The sequence below is a fragment of the Triturus cristatus genome, chromosome 7 (assembly GCF_964204655.1).
Source record: "Triturus cristatus chromosome 7, aTriCri1.1, whole genome shotgun sequence".
In the NCBI taxonomy this organism is placed as follows: domain Eukaryota; kingdom Metazoa; phylum Chordata; class Amphibia; order Caudata; family Salamandridae; genus Triturus; species Triturus cristatus.
The window spans coordinates 547,914,033-547,928,186 of record NC_140590.1 but is presented as its reverse complement, the minus strand read 5'-3'; the positions used below and the strand labels follow the sequence as shown (position 1 = coordinate 547,928,186).

Sequence of the window (14,154 nt, the reverse complement as noted above, 5' to 3'; positions counted from 1 at the left end):
TTAGTAGGCGATGTGAGAAGTTGGCAGGTGGATATCTGACTATGGTTACCCCCAACTTTTTGCCTAGTGTCTAGCTGGTTTTTCGACTTAGTTGGCCTGAGATCCTGCCATTCAGGGTCTCAGGCTGTCTGCTCTCTTTAAAATGGACTCCATGTACCCTAGGTACATTCCCAATTGGTAAGGATCACCTTATTGGACCCTGTACAGTGTACCCTAGGTACCCAGGGCATAGGTGTACCCTAGGCCTCCCAGGGGCTGCAGCATGTATTATGCCACCCCTGGTCTGGCCTTCCAATCAGACACAACTGGCTGATCACTCAGCTGGGGCAAGGTCGTGTAATCACCCCTTGCTTAGATATAGTATACCTTTATCTACCCTTAAAAAAGACACGTGTACCTATCAGCCACTCCTATGGCAGGCCTTAACAATCCTGGAGGCAGAGTGCTTGGTAACATGTGAGATGGTGCTCTAGCATGAGCTGAGCCTGTCTGCAGCTTTCGGAACCATGTCCTTATAGCTGTTCTATGATATAGCCTACCATATACTCTTAAAGTGCCTTATAATCTTAAACGGTTATGGTAACTATGGTTTGGCTGTATCAAAACATGTCGTGTAAGGTGTCTAACACTTTGGAATAATACCCCCATACCATTTCTGGTGATGAGGATATTATTCCTCCCTTCTAGAGGGAGAAACATGTTAAAATCCTACTTTGCTGTTTAACTCTAACCAAAGCCTCAGCATCACAAAATGGATGCTGCTGCCACAGACACGAGTCTGACCTCCTGCTTCTGGGAGTGATCCCGGCAAGGGAGGCGTGGACAATAGGTTTCCTGCTTGGGGAGGTGCTAGCACCTTCCCCGACAGACTTTAGTGTATTGGGGCAGGGAGGGCTGAAAGGAATGAGACATGCCTGGGGCACACAAGGTGTCCCATGCATAGTCCAGTTCAAACCGGTGCTGGGGCACTCCAGCCCCAGTCCTGGCGCGAAACTGGACAAAGGGAAGGGGGTGTAACCACCCCCCTCCCAGGTCCTCAGTTTGGCAGAGCTGTGACAGTCACAGCTCAAACCCAAACTGAGTGCCTCCCTGAAAAGGTTGGCAAGGCTGTAATGGTCTCAGCCCATACTCAGACTGACATAGGTGTAGTGAAGCCTGAAACTAGGGATCACTCCACACAAACAGAGAGTAGTGGGGAGGAAGAAAAGTCTCCCTCTCCCCAGACATTAGGAAAAGGTCAGCCTCCTCAGGGATCAGGCGAGATCTCACGTGCTCATCTGTCAGAGTCCGAGTCCGCACCCCTTTCACGGGGCGTCCCCTGCCGCTCAAGCCGCCTGACATATTGAAGCGCGTCCTTGGATGATGTGAAGATCCGGGCCTTTCCAGCATGCTGAATCCGCAGACGGGCAGGGTAGAGCATAGCGTACTGGATATGGAGAGCTTGCAGCTTCTGACCTCGGATAACCTTTTAGCACTCATGAGCTCATCCCCATCCATTCCTACTTGAATATATATTACTGCAGCAGCATGTGCGATTATTTTTTTCAATGTACCATATTCTCTCAACATATTCTCAAAGATGTCTTTGCTGTTGGAGAAGCAGTTGTAAAAAGTACCTATATTAGATAGGTGGCACATGCAGAATACTGTATATATTGGTGGAGAGATGCAGCAAATAGTGGAATGTTTCTAAATGTGACTCTGTATGTTTTTTATCCTAGTTCAAAACAATGCTGAGTATTCTGGCCTTGACAACTATGTTGACCATCTCTTCAATCCAGTGACAACATCCCCTACAGTGAGTTTAATGCCTGTCTGTACTTCAGTTCCTCCAACACAACTCTTTAATGCAAAGATGATCCAAATCCAATAGCAAGTGTTCTCAGTGTACCTGATTCATTATGTATATTTAATCGACATGCCCTTTTTTGAGTGGTGAATCCATGCACTGAAGACTACTGGTCAACCGAGACCGAAGCGTTATTTGTGTCTTATTTCGTTTGTTTGAAAACATATTAAATTGAGCTTTTACTGTCCTTTGTGCAGTGCAACATTTCTTTGCTTTTCTGTGTATGCACATGCAGGGGGCAAGGGAAGAGCAGAATGCTCTGGGCTTGATTTTTCTGTATTGGTACTTCTTTCCTCCTATGTTGTCCTGCTCTGTCATCTTCCTGTCAGAAATTAATAATTTTAGGTTTCAATACTAGGCTCTGTATGATCACGTCTTTGGCACCTAAAGCCCTAAACCATAACTTTCTTTGGACAAGATCCTGTTTCATTGTTGTGTTTTAGGGCTCAAACATATTCGGTTCTCCCTCATTGCTACAAGAGCTGCTGAGGAACTAGGACAAAGGTCAGAGTTATCATAGCTTCCTTAATAAATGATGATATTCTTCAGTTCTGTTGTGTTGGCATGTAAACCCAACCATAGCAATGGAACTACACCCAAGACTTGGGAAGATAACCCACAACTTACACATGAGAGTCCCTAGGTTAACACTGGGTAGAAAGGTGCATATTGATTGAATTGCATCAAAATATTTTGTTAGTTTTACCAAACTGTATGACATTTTATCCCAGCTCCAGAAGGCGATAGATTCTTCTGGTTGTGGATGTTAGGCCTTGTAACAGTTGCAGAGTACCGATATATAAAGAATTGGTGCTAGATGTATTATTGGACCGGCCTCATCATAACACAGTGTTTATGTTGCATTTGTTTTTTTTGTTTTTTTTTTTTTAAACCTTTATTCGTGCATCTTAAAAGAACAAATACGGGCCTACAACCGTCAGGCCGGCCACGATACAGTAAAGCACTGATACCCACATTACAGCCCCCGTGCAGCAAAGGTCAGGATTAACCACAGGTTATGAGTCACATACTGGAGATATCTTCGAAACCCGGGGAAGGAGAGGTGAAGGTTAATTTTAAGTTTTTTGATAATTTTATCAGAGAAAAAAGTCAATGAAGGATAAGAGCAAAGTAGATTCGAGTCCGCAAGATAGCTTCACCACACGGGCGAGCAGCAACATCAGTAAGAACAACAATGGGAGTAAAATCTCAATCAGTGAGGCGGTGCAGAGATATATCAGGATAGTCACATGAGCAAGTACGCGCCCCTCCAGAGCCGCCCCCACTCAATCCACCCCACACCCGGACCCCGAATCGAAGAAAGTAGAGCACAGAGACATAAAGGAAGAAAGGCCCATAGAACTAATTGAGAACAGAGTATTACCCCCCCACCCTACACCAATGCGGAGGCTACGGCCTACCCCCCCCCCAGCATAGTGCCTGTCGCCCAATGAACCCGAAATATAGAGAAGAGAGAAAGTAGGAACAGAGTAAAGAAGGGAAGAAAACAGAAAAGAAGGTGGGGAGGAGCCCACTGGACACCAGAGCGCCCCGAACCATCAGCCAGTTATGGCCCCCACACACTGAGAGCCCTCTACGCCAAAAAACGGCATGCAAAGATACCATGGCACCACAGTTTAAGCAAGGGATACAAGTCGCGACGAGTGCGCGCAAAACATACATACAGTCCCAGTCCCAGGCCCGCCCGTCCATAAACCATAGCGATAGAAGTCAGTCTAGCCCTGGCCCGAACGCGGGCTTGGGATTAAACCAGCTCCTGCGTGAAGGCCCCGTGTCCCGAGCAGACGAAGACAAGATGGCCGCTTGTGAGAGGATGGTGAAGTAGGATCACGAAATGGCCGCCGACCATCGATTGAGGTCCCTCGTTGCACCACATAAAATCCAAACCTGGCAAGTAAGGTACAGGAGTTCCACAAAAAGGCAGCAGTGGGCCACCGCGGACGGTCCCTCGAAGCCGTTAGGTATCGCTCAGCAGGATAGCCTCGCGGACGCGGTGAGGCAGGGAACAATGAAGCAGGCAGCCATGACCAGGGGGACAAAGTATCCGCAGTTGAGGTGGAGAGCGGTGGACCCTGGGCGCCGGGAGCGCTAGATGAAGGCACCAGTGTAGCACAATCATACACCGCCGCTGCGTCCCCGCAAGAGGACGAGAGCACCGGGAGACCCACGCCCTGTGGATGACAAACAGTGCGCTCACGGCCCGCAGCCGACAGTATGGGGTCAAACCTCTCACTCAGCGCCTGCAGGCCAGCGCACATCTGTAGTTGTAAGTCCCGCAGGACAGCCAGAACGGAGCCGCATGTCAGCGGAAGCTGGGCCCCAACATCGGCAACAATCCGGGACGGCACTGTGGAGCTGGTGTCCGGAAGAGGGAGGGCGAAGTGGGCAGCGGGCGAGACCGGAGTATCACCCCCCAGCCGCGAGCAGGCACTCAACGCCATGTTTTGCCGCTATACGGTGCAATGGCCAGGGGGGGGGGGTCGTGGCAAGGGGTCAATTCCCCTCAGGTCTACGCCGCAACAGGAAAGGCCGACAGTCGCTTATCTTCTCGCCGGTCCCCCCCGCCGCCGGCTAGGCAATAGGCAAAGGGGGCAGCAGCCCCCCACAGCTCGGTCCTCAGAGCGGGGCAGGAGACTCACCGCACCGGGGCCCACCCCACAGCTCCAGCCCGTCAGGCACAGGGTGCAGAAGGTGTCCGGCCGTCTCTCCCCGGGCTCATCTGGCAACGATCCATGGTGCGAGGCGAGATCGGGACCGCAAGGCTCAGGTTAGCGCTAGCTGGTCCGGTAACTGCGGAGCTTCCAGGAGGCCGGCAAAGGCCGTAAGGGCGCAGGGTTTCAGTGCCGAGGACAAGAGCACCCAGAACTCTGGCATCCGGGCGGGTTGAGACTCCGGGAAAGCAGCAGCGCGGTCAGCGCGTCTTCGCACACGGTGCACCTCGAGAATCGGCGAGGATGGGCATCAGGATAGTAGTCCGAGGCCACGGACCGACGGAGCCGGGCGCTCAAGCGTCTGCTCCGGTCGCCATCTTGGCTCCTCCCCCCTATGTTGCATTTGTGATGCAATCTAAATCTTTGTGCTGTTGTGCATATTTCTGACACAGAACAAAGTGATCATTTGACTGCCATTACCAGAAACCCTCCATCATTGTTGTTCATGAAGCACAATGCATTGTACAGATGGCTGTGAATGTAGCGATGCAGGCCTACAAAGGACAGAAGACCTCCATCTTTAATTGCCCACAACTCTCATTTACCGAATGGCAAGGACAGCTTTTAAGCATTACGTGGTTTGCACCTGCTCCACTGATGTATCTTCTTGCTCACTGTAATGAAGGGGGAGTATTCATTTCACCACACATTGGTCACAATATTAACATTGTGAGTTGCTAAAAGGGAATCCTTAGTATTGAGTGTAATGATGTCAAGCCTCTAAAATGACCAATGGGGGTTATTTAAGATGAACCACTCTTTGCTCTTTTACTACATGTACAGCAAAATGAAATCTAAAAAGATGTGCTTTTCTCATGCTCATAATCACATTCCAAATTTTCTTTACTTAAAACACGGACCTCTAAAAAGCATGAAAATAGTGTCTCAGCAAAAGATTTCGGATGCATTGTTGCAAGTGCAAAGCCGGGTCTCACTACATGGCAAACTCCAGTCTTTTATGTAGGACTTGTCTAAAAACAAAAAAGGCTCCCATCAGTGCCCTGTGCATGAGAGGTTGTTTGCCCAAAATGAAAGCAAAGTCAATCCCCTTTGGCATTCTCTTAGAAGCTATCTTGCACAGAAACATGACCTTATCATCTAGATGAAAAAAGGCAGCAAAACTTCATTCTTCGACTTGCTTGTAATATTATGCTTTTGAAAAGTTGTTAATGCACACACACTCTCTCTGTCTCTATGAGATTCCTTTGTACCACAATAAGCACTCTCTGTTCAGGGTCAGCCTGTATCGCAATAGTCACGCTGTCCATGATACTTTCCTCTGAAACACATTAACATTTGGGCCTCTGTTTAATATCTATATTGATTACAAGACCACATGCACTACTGTACCACAACCACCCCGTGCATGCATCGTCCTCTCTGCGCTTCAGTGATCATTGTCAGTCTACCATAAAACTACACCCTTTCAGCTTCCTGTCTCATCTTGCTCTTGGCCTGCCTGCTCTCATTACATTAGAGTTGGGTAAATAGTAGATTCAGACCTGATTTCTCACCTTTAAGGAGCTGCAGAGGCCCGGACCACTGAACTCGCGCATGAAGGGAGGTGGCAGAATTGGACCAACCCACCAGGGAGCCTATACAGGTGAGTCTGAGGTGAGAATGGGGTCCCACTGGTAGGGGAAGTAGACAAATAGAAAACTCAATAAATCCGTACCTTCACCTGCATCCCTTTCTCAGAACATAATACTTGGAGAACTTAGTCAGTCAAACAAGCTTTATTCGATTTAAAATAAATCATAAAATCACAATACAAAAATTCATAATGAAATCATATTTAAAATACCTATATAAAAAAGAAACAGGACAACTTAGTCATGCAGGCACAACTACAAGACATTTCCTGTCCAGTATATTTCACAGTGATTCAATCTGTGCAGGACAATAGAAGAAGCTTACAGTAGCACCAATGATACAGACACAAGGCAAATCACTACTGAAAATACAGTTCTCAGATCATACAAGCACATTGGATGAGGGAGCATGCTTCAGACCTTACACTAACAAGCTCTTTAGGTATTGGGGGGTAAGAGAGACAGAGTTTGAAGGCGTTTACATTAACATGTGCCACAGAAGCATAGAAGTGACCGAGAGCTCCGTTCTTTACAGCTGCTCAGCAACACATGTAATACAAGGACCTGGTAAAAGTGAGCTCCCTGCCCTACAGAGATGACTGAAATACAATTCAATTCAAACAGGCACAAGTAAGAGAAAACACAATGCCCCGTTGATCGTACAGTAATGCAAAGTGAAATTGGCACAGGAGTCTGAGGGAGCCTCTGGGCCTGTAAAGTCAAATGTAACACATCTATGTTGACACATGGATAAGACAGTGCTTCTTGCCGTGCGTGATAGTAATAAAAGTCAAAAAGGCACAGGCGGGAACTGCATGCCATGGGGAGCTTACTGTTATATCTGTCACAGAATCACAGTGGTGAGAGGGAGGTATGTGCTCCACGAAGATTATTGTTAAAGAGAGTATACAACCGCATGAATCACAATCAGTTACTGTATTATGGAGCCCTGGGCTTTTAACATGTTTCTTATTGCTTTCTTCTAGGCATTCCTCTCATGCCCAGCTACTCGGTGGGTTAGTAACACCCATTCTGTACTTTTTGTGATTTCACTTGTCTCTGGTTGAAACTGGACTTTTTTCCTAGGAATGGCGAGCTGGCAGATTATCTGTCCCTGGCTTGTGGTGTGGTGCTGCATGCTGTTATTTTGTGCTATTGCACAATTGTTATTTATATAATGTGAAACTAACCAAAAAGGTAGCTGAGTATTATATAGGGTGCTAGGCTACCATACAGTCAATGAGTGGTAAGAAACGACGTTCGTTGATGCATTGTTACTGCATTCTGCAATACTATTCTTTAAAGAGTTGTCTTCCACTCTTTCCTAAATTGGAGGTGCTTTGGGGCCGTCCTTATGGATATGGAGATGTTGTCTCAGATCCTGGGTGTATCATAGATGGAAAGGCCTTCATTTCCTTCATTTGGTGATATGATCCTTTGGCTTCATATGGTGTACTAAACAACAGTTGCTCATAGTGTCCATCCTTTTCATGTAGGTTTTCCTGCCATGGGACAGATGCCTGGTTATTCCTCCATGCCAATGATGGGTGGAATGATGCCAGGAGGTATGCAGGCAATGAACACCATGCCAATGATGCCTACCATGCCAGGTAATACAATTGGGGGTACAAGTGTGACACAGTAGTATAAAGCATGGGATTGGTGGTGTGGAGAGGTTTATGTATGTTTCTCAGTTGGCAGAGGGAAGGCCCTTTGACAGCAGTTGCTTCTGATTTTTTCTCCAAGCATCATTGAATCATGTATGTTGTCAAACTGGGAGTCTCAAGTAAACATTACAATAGATGTTCTATATTAAACATAGTCCTAAAGCTATAACAATGGCTCTTTAGTAGCCTAGATGCATGATTTAAAATGAACCAAACTTAAACCAATCCGAGACAATCCGTCTGAAGACCACAACCTGAAAGTCTGCCAGATTTCTACCTCACATAGTGTGCGAAATGAGCCCTCTTGGGCTCTGCTCAGTTTTTCTCAGTACGTTTCTTTTTTTCTACAATTTTCTTCTTACTGGTTAGTTGATAACTGTAGTTACCGAAGAAGCTTTTAAACTCTTATCACATTTCATCTTGTCAGATCTTAATAAAAAGAGGTGATATTCATATATAATAATGTAGCTGTCTTTTGTTCCGCAAACAAGACCCAGATGATCCTTTATAAGGATTGTATTTATCACCTCCACCCATCTCACAAGCCTAAGGCCTGTGAGAAATGAGAACGGTTTCCATAAAAACTTTAAAGGATAGGGAGGTAAAGCTCTTGCGGCTTCAAAAATCAAGGGAGGAAGGTATCTCAAATGAGGATTCAAGCTCGACTTCAAAGACATCAAAAAAGGCCCATCAGAGGTCTCACTCTTAAGAAAAAACTGTCTCTGAAAAAAAGATCCATCTAACTCAAAACAAGCTATGAAGGAATCAAAGCAGCTCAGTGAATCTGCTGAGGTAACTCAGAGCCACAAGAAGCCCAAGCTTCAACTAGAACCATCATCACCAAGCAAGCATATACTCAAAAGTGCCATATTGAGAGCCACAGAAAATATAGTGTTCACCTTCATGTTTCCCTTCACCTTCAATGAGAACCATTGCATCGATGAAGCTCACTCATCAACTACAACAAGAAGTGTGCTGTTGAAAACCAGAAAACTCTCACCATCAACAATCCCATCCCTGTCACAGTCTACAAAAGTAAGGTCAATAAAGCAGATTAAAGATAAGACCAAATAAAGGTCTTTGTTGACAATAAAGGAACAGTTGACAATGATATCAGTGGGAGATCCATCTACGACACCTTTACTGGCAACTTCGTTGCCTTCACTGTCGACAAGACAGCCAATGATGAAATCTTCGACGAGTCACCGGTCGATGACTCTTTTATCAACATCACTTCCGTCGGCAGTATGCCATCAACAACACACCTGTCTATAACACCTCTGTTAATGAACTTCCATTGACAACCTTAAAAACTCTGTCTCCGTCAGGGACTAAAGAACCTTTTACAGTCCCAATAACTTTTATTTCAGAGACTGGTATACCAACAGAGGTTGTGCCGCATCACACATCTCCTGTCAAGAAATCAAAACATCTACCTTCCAAGCTACTATATTGTGTTGGTTCTGAAGATGAGGGACCATTTGGACCTGCATATAGCTCTAGTCAATTGAGGGTAAATGCCAATAATACGAAGATGATCAGTAGTATCCAATTACGGAGCTTCATGATGAATCATGTGATGAGCCATATCAGCCAAGGAGGTATGAAACCTTTGGTGAAGAGTCATGACAAACTTACTGACAATCGCACCAAAATTATGAACCCTACTATACCGGCCATCACTATCCTAGTCAATGGACAATTCAAATCCCAATAGCATTGTTATGAGAAATAGGATTAATGATCGCAGACTATTACAAGCGATTTCCAGATAAGAATATACTCCAGTTGCTCAGAGTCAGACTCCTCAGACAGCGACTGCTAGGCCTCAACTGACGGAACCATGTGCGCAGTTTGTAGCTTTGTCAAAAACACCAAGTCCTACTGCTTTGGCTCTTACATCAACCCACACAGGTTCCACAGCTGAAAATCACAAGTGTGACATAATGCATTCATCACCAAGAATCCCCAAATGGAATGATTGGCGCTCCGTTACCAGATTCTCCAATGCCACCTCTTATGGACTCTCCACCTGATGATATGACAAAATTTGATGCCATTATCGACAGTCTCTAAATGATTTGATTTGCCGCATCCAGTTAAAGACCTATACTATTTCTGTACAACTTCAAACATACACCTAAAAACATTAAACTCAATTCTGATTATCAATCACATTTGGAATGAAGGTCTTAATGTTATGCAGTTTCCAGTAACTGTATTGCAGTGGTCCCTAAACTAGAAAAGAAGTACAATGCTCCAGATGCTACATCAGTATGTTTAATAGGACGTTCTACAGTGGACTCAGTAGTAGTGCAAGCAGCACAAAGAAGGATGATGAATCTTTAAGCTCTTTGCACAGCGCCCTCTGACAGAGAAGACAGATGTCTTGACAATATTGGGAAAAGAGTTTCTACTCCATCAGCGGCAACCATCAAAGCTGCAAATGTCCTTGCGATTTCTGATGGGTTTTTGTAACTGCAGTTTTCTTACCTTCATAAAATCCCCAGGCGCTAGACTGTTTTCAGAAGATTTTACCAGCAAAGTTCCTCTGTGACAGCGGCTCCGCTTTGACTGCGTTCAGCACTGGAAGTGACAATGGAGTCGCATATAAGCACCATCAGTGTCAGTTCTTTTCTTTCCTTGCCTTCATACGTGGGTCCAGAGCTCACTCCCTACTTTCCTCTTCAGTTGATATGCTTTTTCTTCAGGATCAGACTGGGAACCCAAAGCAGCCCAGACAATTTTGTCTGACCAGCCCCACACTGTGCGTAGTGAGCAAGTCTGATCACTACAAGGGGAGTTTGGGGGGGGTGCAAGTGTAAACCACTGGAGGGCCCTGGGAGGCTGGAAACAAGTGAGTGGATTATGCTTGCTGCTTTTGTTACTGCGTCTAATATTGCACACACCACTGCAAAACTGGCCCCCAGTAACAAAACCAGTCCCCACCCTTCCAGCCTCCTGGAGAAACATCCTATGTCCGGTCCGGCCCTCTTCATAATTATTTTCTCCAGTGTGCAAGGGAACCACGTCCCGCCTAAAACTACAGGATTTGAGCCTTGTTGGAACTTCACAAAAAGATGTTTGTCACAGATCACCACAAGATCTGCCTCTGGTGTTTGACACATGGCTACATGTCCCGCAGGGAGTGCTCCCTCATAAAATTCAAGGCAATCTAGGAGATAAACAGCGCTTAGTTCGCAAGCGTAACAACGCATGCCATAACAACGCGTTCGTTACAACGGCCACGTTGTTATTTCACATACCGTTCCAACGCAAGTCGGAAAAACGACTTGCGTTAAGGGGGAAGAAGGTGTTGGATTTAAAATCCAACACCTTCCCCAGTGTCCGCACAGACTGGAGTTGGAATAGTAAATTATACTATTCCAACATCCAGCGTCCCCTACAGCAAGTCTGGTTCCGGCTTGCGTAGGAACAGTATGCGAAATAACAACGCAGTTGTTGTAAAGACCGTGTTGTTATGGCATGCCTTGTAAACGCATCCGAAAAAAAGGTATATATTCAATCTAGGATTGTAAACCTGCATGTCTCCGAACACTGAAGCAAGCCTCAGAAGTCCCAGTTTATATTTTGATTTGAAAGATGCCAGTAGGTTTGACACGTCCCTGTAAACTAGGGGGCCCAACCCGCCACCGTAACGGTGAATGAGACCGACCGCCAGAGGTGCGATGTCCCGCTGTGCCCATTAGGATGCAGCCGCCACCTTGGCGGTCGCATCCCACACATTTAACATTGTGGCGGGCGGTGCTGTAAGAAGCACCCACCACAATGTGAAATGTGCATGTTGTGCATTGGCATGCACAACGTGACAGGCACCATGCGGTGCCTGCCACCTTATGCATGCCAATGTAGGGGGGTACCATAGGTACCCCCCAAGTGCAGCCCCCCACCTCCCCACAACGTGCCCCCAAAACAATTCCTGCATGCCTTATGGAAAGACCTTCTCCGCCAGGCATTATGACATGGATGGCGGTGTTTTCCAGACTCTGCCACTATATAAGGCCCGAGTTCCTCCCGGCAGGCAATCGGAACAATTGCCTACCAGAGGAAATGCAGAAGACGGTCTTTCCGTCCGCCGCTGTAACCCCCGCCATTGTAATATGGCAGGGGTAAATGGAGGGTGGGCAGCTAAAGATGTCAGGTGGATGGCCACCTCCAGTCGGGCGGTGGCGATCCGCCCGACATCCTAATGGACCCCTTGGTTGTGTCCTCCTTCAGGACCACCAACAGAAGAGTGTGCCTCCTTTGCTGTGATAATGAGATATGTAGCAAAGGTTTGGGACTTACAACTGCCAACTATGCAAGTCAAATCTAAAGTACTAACGGAGGTTTTTGCTGTCCAGATAAACATCATCTGAACCCTTACTTCCATTTAATGGAACCCTGACTGACACTCTTATCGGACCTGGTCTAAGCCCTGTTCCTGCCGGTTCACTGGGAGGCAGGTTGCTAGATGCCCCAGGCTGGTGCCATCTGATCCAGATTTCTTTACTCCACACCAGAGAGCTTGATAGTTCAAGCTTTCACCAGTAAGATGAACCCCAATTCTGGTCCCATGACTCCTGACAGAGTTAGATTGTCTTAGGGATTTTTGGAAAGTGGATGTTTTCCTCTTCCTGCCTAACTATCTGGTCAGTCTTTGCCAGCTGCTTGCTGGGGAGAAATACCCATACTTTATGGGACATGTATGGCGAGATCTTGCCAGTGGTCTGTGAGGAATTTTGGGCTATTTGGCTCAAACCCTTGATGATAGTCAAGACTCCGCAAAGTACATCATCCACTCTTGGCTAGACGCTATTGGCTGCTTGAGCAGAGCAGTTGGTACTAGCATGGTGCTTTGGATGCATGCTCTGATGCAATCCACAGGCTTCTCTGGGGACATGCAAACCTCTCTAATGGACATGCAGTTCGATGAGCCTTGCATGTTTGTCAAGAACGCTGATTTGGCTTTTTGTTTTTTAGACCACTGCACCTCCCGCCCACATCAGAGCATCTCTCAGAGGATCATCTGGCCATTGTGCTTCAAGGAGTGCAGGTTATTTTGGCCAGAGGAGCCACAGAGAGGATCCCAGGCCCTGAAAGTAGGGACTGGCTGTTACACGTGCTATTTCCTTGTGCCAAAGAAGGATGGAGGCCTTCATCATATTTTGGATGTCTGTCATCTAAACACCTTCTTTAAAAGGACAAATACAAGATGCTCACTGGCCCAGGTTCTGTCTTCCCTGGATACAGATAACTGGATGGTGGCTGGACCTGCAGGACGCCTACCTTTATGTACCGTCCTACAGTCCCAGAGATGCTACCTTCAACCTCACCAGTGCCCTTCACTTGTTTTCATGAAAGTGATGGCAGTGACTGAGGATGGGGATTCCAGTTTTCCCCTACCTTGACCGCCGGTTGTTGAAAACATGCTCACCACAGTCAGTCGTAGACCACCTCCAGACGAAGGAGATCTCCTGATATTGCTAGGGTTCATTATGAACCCAAAGTCACATCTTATTCTTTTCACAGAGGCTCCCTTTCATTAGAGTGATCCTGGGTTTCGATCCTTCCCTTTACCACAATAAGTGGAGGATATTGAGGCTATGATCCCAATGTTTCAGACTTGTTTCTGGGATGGGTCTCCGTCCTGAAGCTTTTTGGCCCCATCCGGGTTTTAGAGATGACAGCAAAAGACCTGCACTGGTGGCTCAACTGTAATTGGACTATCTGTTGAACCCTCTCCATTCCCCACCCAGAGCTGACAGTGGTGACAGATGCATCATAGCATAGTTGGTGAGAACATCTAGGATAAGTGCAAATCAGAAGACTCTCGTCTCTTGTGGAAACCCGCCTCCATGGGCCATCCATCAGGCACTAAAAGCCTTCCTACCTCCCATTAAATAAAGAGCTGCCTGAAATGCCAGAGCATCTCCCTGGTCGTGAACCACCTAGCTGAATTTCTGAATGACAAGGCGGATGAACTCAGTTCAACTGCTCTCACCTGGTGGATCACAGATGGTGGTTACACCCCAAGGTGGGAGAAGGCATCTTACAGCAGGTGAGAGCCCTGGCTATATCTTTTCGCCACTGGTGAGAATGCGCAATGTAAAAACATTTGCACTCTAGAGTTTGAGACAAATTCAGGATGGAGTGAAGCACAAGACTCCTGTGCACCTTTACACTGCTATGCCCTCTACCCCAAGTTTTGAAGTTGGTCAAGAGCAACGAGGTTATAAGTCATCCTAGTGGCTCCAGAGTGGGAGAGAGTGGTACCTGGAACGTCTGGGAATGAGCAGTTGTCCTCCGATCAG

The 14,154-nt window shown here is 46.7% G+C and overlaps 1 protein-coding gene across 1 annotated transcript in view; it reads left to right on the top strand.

The window, feature by feature from the left end:
• The window catches only part of MYO15B (myosin XVB), a 1,465,505-nt gene that overhangs the window by 864,964 nt on the left and 586,387 nt on the right, over nt 1–14,154 (top strand). Inside the window, exons 25-28 of the mRNA XM_085614939.1 lie at nt 1,722–1,798; nt 6,103–6,184; nt 7,160–7,189; nt 7,670–7,783. Of these exons, the coding sequence (XP_085471065.1) occupies nt 1,722–1,798; nt 6,103–6,184; nt 7,160–7,189; nt 7,670–7,783 (303 nt within the window). The remainder of the gene's footprint in view (nt 1–1,721; nt 1,799–6,102; nt 6,185–7,159; nt 7,190–7,669; nt 7,784–14,154) is intronic.